Below are 3,088 nucleotides of genomic sequence, written 5' to 3'. Positions count from 1 at the left end.
TCCACAGTCCCCCGCCTCCCCCTCGCTAAGGCCCCCGCCGGCCTCCTCCTTCTCCACCATGGCGCCGGGTCTCGCTGCCTCTGCAGAGATACGGCTCACACCAACCGCCCGCCAGCCCTGCGCGCGTCCAACCGCCGCCGCTCGCGCGCCTGGGTTGAGTCTGCGCCTGCGCCGCCGGCCGCGCCTGCGCAGTCCCTTCTCCTTGGAACCCGGGACTCGTGGACCTCGAGCGCCTCAAAGGCGGGTCGGCGAGTTCCAGTCACGTGACGGAGGCGCCACCCAGCTCTGGACGAATACCTGGCGCAGGTCTGGACCCCACAGGATCCCTGCGTGGTCCCTGATGAGGCTATTAAATTCTGCAAATACATGCGGAGCGGCTACTGAGATCCCAGCTTCGGGGTGGGGGTGAAATAGGGTGGGAAGTAAAATAGGCAAAGCCCTGTCGTCGTGAGGCTTACTTTGTTTTCTTTTTTTAAAGAATTATTTTATTTAACTGTATTCATTTATCTTAATTTGGCCAGAAAGAGAGAGAGAGAACGTGAGAAAGCAAGCCGTCAGTTCTGGTTCTGGAACTCCAGTCGGCCATGTGGGAGTCCAGCGCCCTTAACTATCACACCACCTGCCGCCCCCGTGAGGCTTACTTTCTATTGAGGAAATCCCAAAGAAAATAAATATAAATCAGGTTATAATAAATGGTTCGGAGAAGTGCAAAACATGATATAGGGGTGGCTATGTGTGTTAATGTGGAGGTGTGTCCAGAGCTAGTCAAAGCCATTGCGGGCTTTGTGGATGTTAGATTCAATCAATTCAATGGGATGGAGCACCTGCCACCGGTGCCGAAACATGTATCAGTGTACTTAACAAGGTCCCTGTCCACGAGGAGCTGACGTTCTGATGAGGGAGATAATAAACAAAAAATAAGATGTCGGGGTGGCAGTAGTTAAGTTGTTGCACTCCCACATGCTGGACTTGGTTGGAGTGCTTCAGACTCCAGCCAGGTGCCAGTGCCTGTGTGCCCAAAATCCCAGAGGAGAACGGAGAAGGGATTATGGCCTGACGATATCCTTTAAGGAGTGAGTTCTCACTTTCTCTCTCTGTCACTCCTTCTCCTCCATTCTGCTCTCAGGATCTTGGGCACGCACGCACATGCACCTGGCGTGAGTTTAAGCTGCCAGATCTGGGGTCGACTACATGGGAGTCCAGCGACATAGCCATTACCCTAACTGCTGGACCTTCTGTCTCTCTTTTTCTGGCGAGCGCACACATCCTATAGCCAAAAAAACTCTTAAAAACAAAAAGATACATCGCCAAGTAAAGGATAGAAAAATCAAAATATTGATCCATCCATAAAGGCTTATCAAAGAAGGTGCTGTGGAACACAGATTTGAAGGCACTAAGGGAACAAGCCATGTAAATAACTAGAAGATGGAGCACTTCCAGGCAGGGAAGAACTGCAGGTACAAAGGCCCCGAGACTGGAATGTGCTGGCATGATTAAGGAACGGTGGAGAGAAAAAGGTGGTTGGAGTACAATGAGAGAGTACGTAAGTGTAAAAAACATAATCACAAGGCCCAGCAGGTGGCATGGTGGATAAGGTGCTGAAATTCCCATGTGGCTGACCACGGTTCCTTCGAGTCCTGAACTTGGTGGCTTGCTTTCTCCCTCTCCTCTCTCTGTCTCTCTTCCTGTGGCAAAACTCCTGTGAAAAAAATAATAAATAAATAAGATAATCCTTTAAAAAAAAAAAAAAAACATGATCACAGCAGGTGGGGGCCAGCAAGTGGCATGGTGGTTAAGGCACCGGACTCCCACATGGCTGACCACAGCTCAAGTGCTGGACCCAGTAGCTTGAAAATCATGCTAGGCACATGCATATATGTGTGTGCGTCCAAGACCCAGAGAGTAAAATGAAGCATGACCATCCTCCCAGGGTGTGATTTCTCACTTTCCCTCTTTCTGGAGAGTGCACATACCCTATGGCCAAAATGAAAAAAAAAAAAAATCACAGATGAAATAAGTGGGGAATCATATAGGGTCTTGTAGGCTAATAATATCTGACATGTGTATCTTTAGGCAAGGTTCCCTTATTCATTCAAGAGATATTGAGGGGCCACAGATGTCATGGTGGTTAACGGTACTGGATCGACTGTGGTTTGAGTCCTGAACCTGGCAGCTTAAAATTCAACCTGAGTATATGTGCATGTGCATCCAAAATCCCAGGAGGAGGATGAAAAAGAAGGGATTGCAGCGAGGCTAACCCTTGGAGGGGGAAGGATTTCTCACTTTCCTTGTCTCTCTGGTGAGCACACACACACCCTATAAAAAAAAAAAGAAGAAGAAAGAAAAAACAATTGGTAATAACAGTATTATTCACAATACACAATAAACAAAAGATAGAAAACATCCAAGTGTTCACCAACTAGTGACTAGAAATAAACAATGTATGGTCTGTCCATACAAAAAAAAAATTGCTTTTAAAAAAAAATAATTATTTAACTTTTTAAAAAATTTATTTATAGGGGGAGAGAGAGAGAGAGAAAGTGAGAAAGCAAACCACCGGGGTCAAGACTTGAACTGTAGTCGGCCACTTGGGGGTACAGTAACTTTAACCTGCTGGCCCCGAGAATATTGCTTTTTTATGACAAAAAGAAATGAAGTTGGGGCCAGCAGGTGGCTACAGTGCTGGATTCCCACATGGCTGACCACAGTTAGAGCCCTGGACCCAGTGACTTGAAAATCACAATAGGCATGTGTACGTGTGTATCCAAAATCACAAGAGAATGGAGGAGAAGGGATGCAATGCAGTCTGACCTCCCCCCTGGGGGGTGACTTATCACTTTATTTCTTTCTCTCTGCAGCAGCACACATGCCCTGTGGCAAAAAACCTGGGAAATGAAAAGAAAGAAAAGAAATGAAGTTTTGGGAGCTGGACATGGAGCAGTGGTAAAACAAGAAGCTCTGTGAGGCAGACCCACATGGAAAAATTGCTGGTTCGAGTCTGGAGACTTCTCTGAGTACACTGGGCACAGATGTGCCCATCATCTGTGCTGGCTGGAGCTGTTGATTGATTGTGGCATCAAGATCCTCT

The 3,088-nt window shown here is 47.4% G+C and overlaps 1 protein-coding gene across 1 annotated transcript in view; it reads right to left on the bottom strand.

Annotated features, from left to right (window-relative positions):
* SAE1 (SUMO1 activating enzyme subunit 1) overlaps positions 1-142 on the bottom strand; it is a gene marked incomplete in the record, with an annotated part of 108,085 nt that extends 107,943 nt beyond the window's left edge. Inside the window, 1 exon segment of the mRNA XM_006142177.3 lies at positions 35-142. Coding sequence (XP_006142239.2) covers positions 35-60 — 26 coding nt within the window.
* Positions 143-3,088: the final 2,946 nt, after the last annotated feature.

Source organism: Tupaia chinensis, unplaced genomic scaffold (assembly GCF_000334495.1).
Source record: "Tupaia chinensis unplaced genomic scaffold, TupChi_1.0 Scaffold000067_1, whole genome shotgun sequence".
NCBI lineage: Eukaryota > Metazoa > Chordata > Mammalia > Scandentia > Tupaiidae > Tupaia > Tupaia belangeri.
This window is presented reverse-complemented; position numbering and strand designations above follow the sequence as displayed.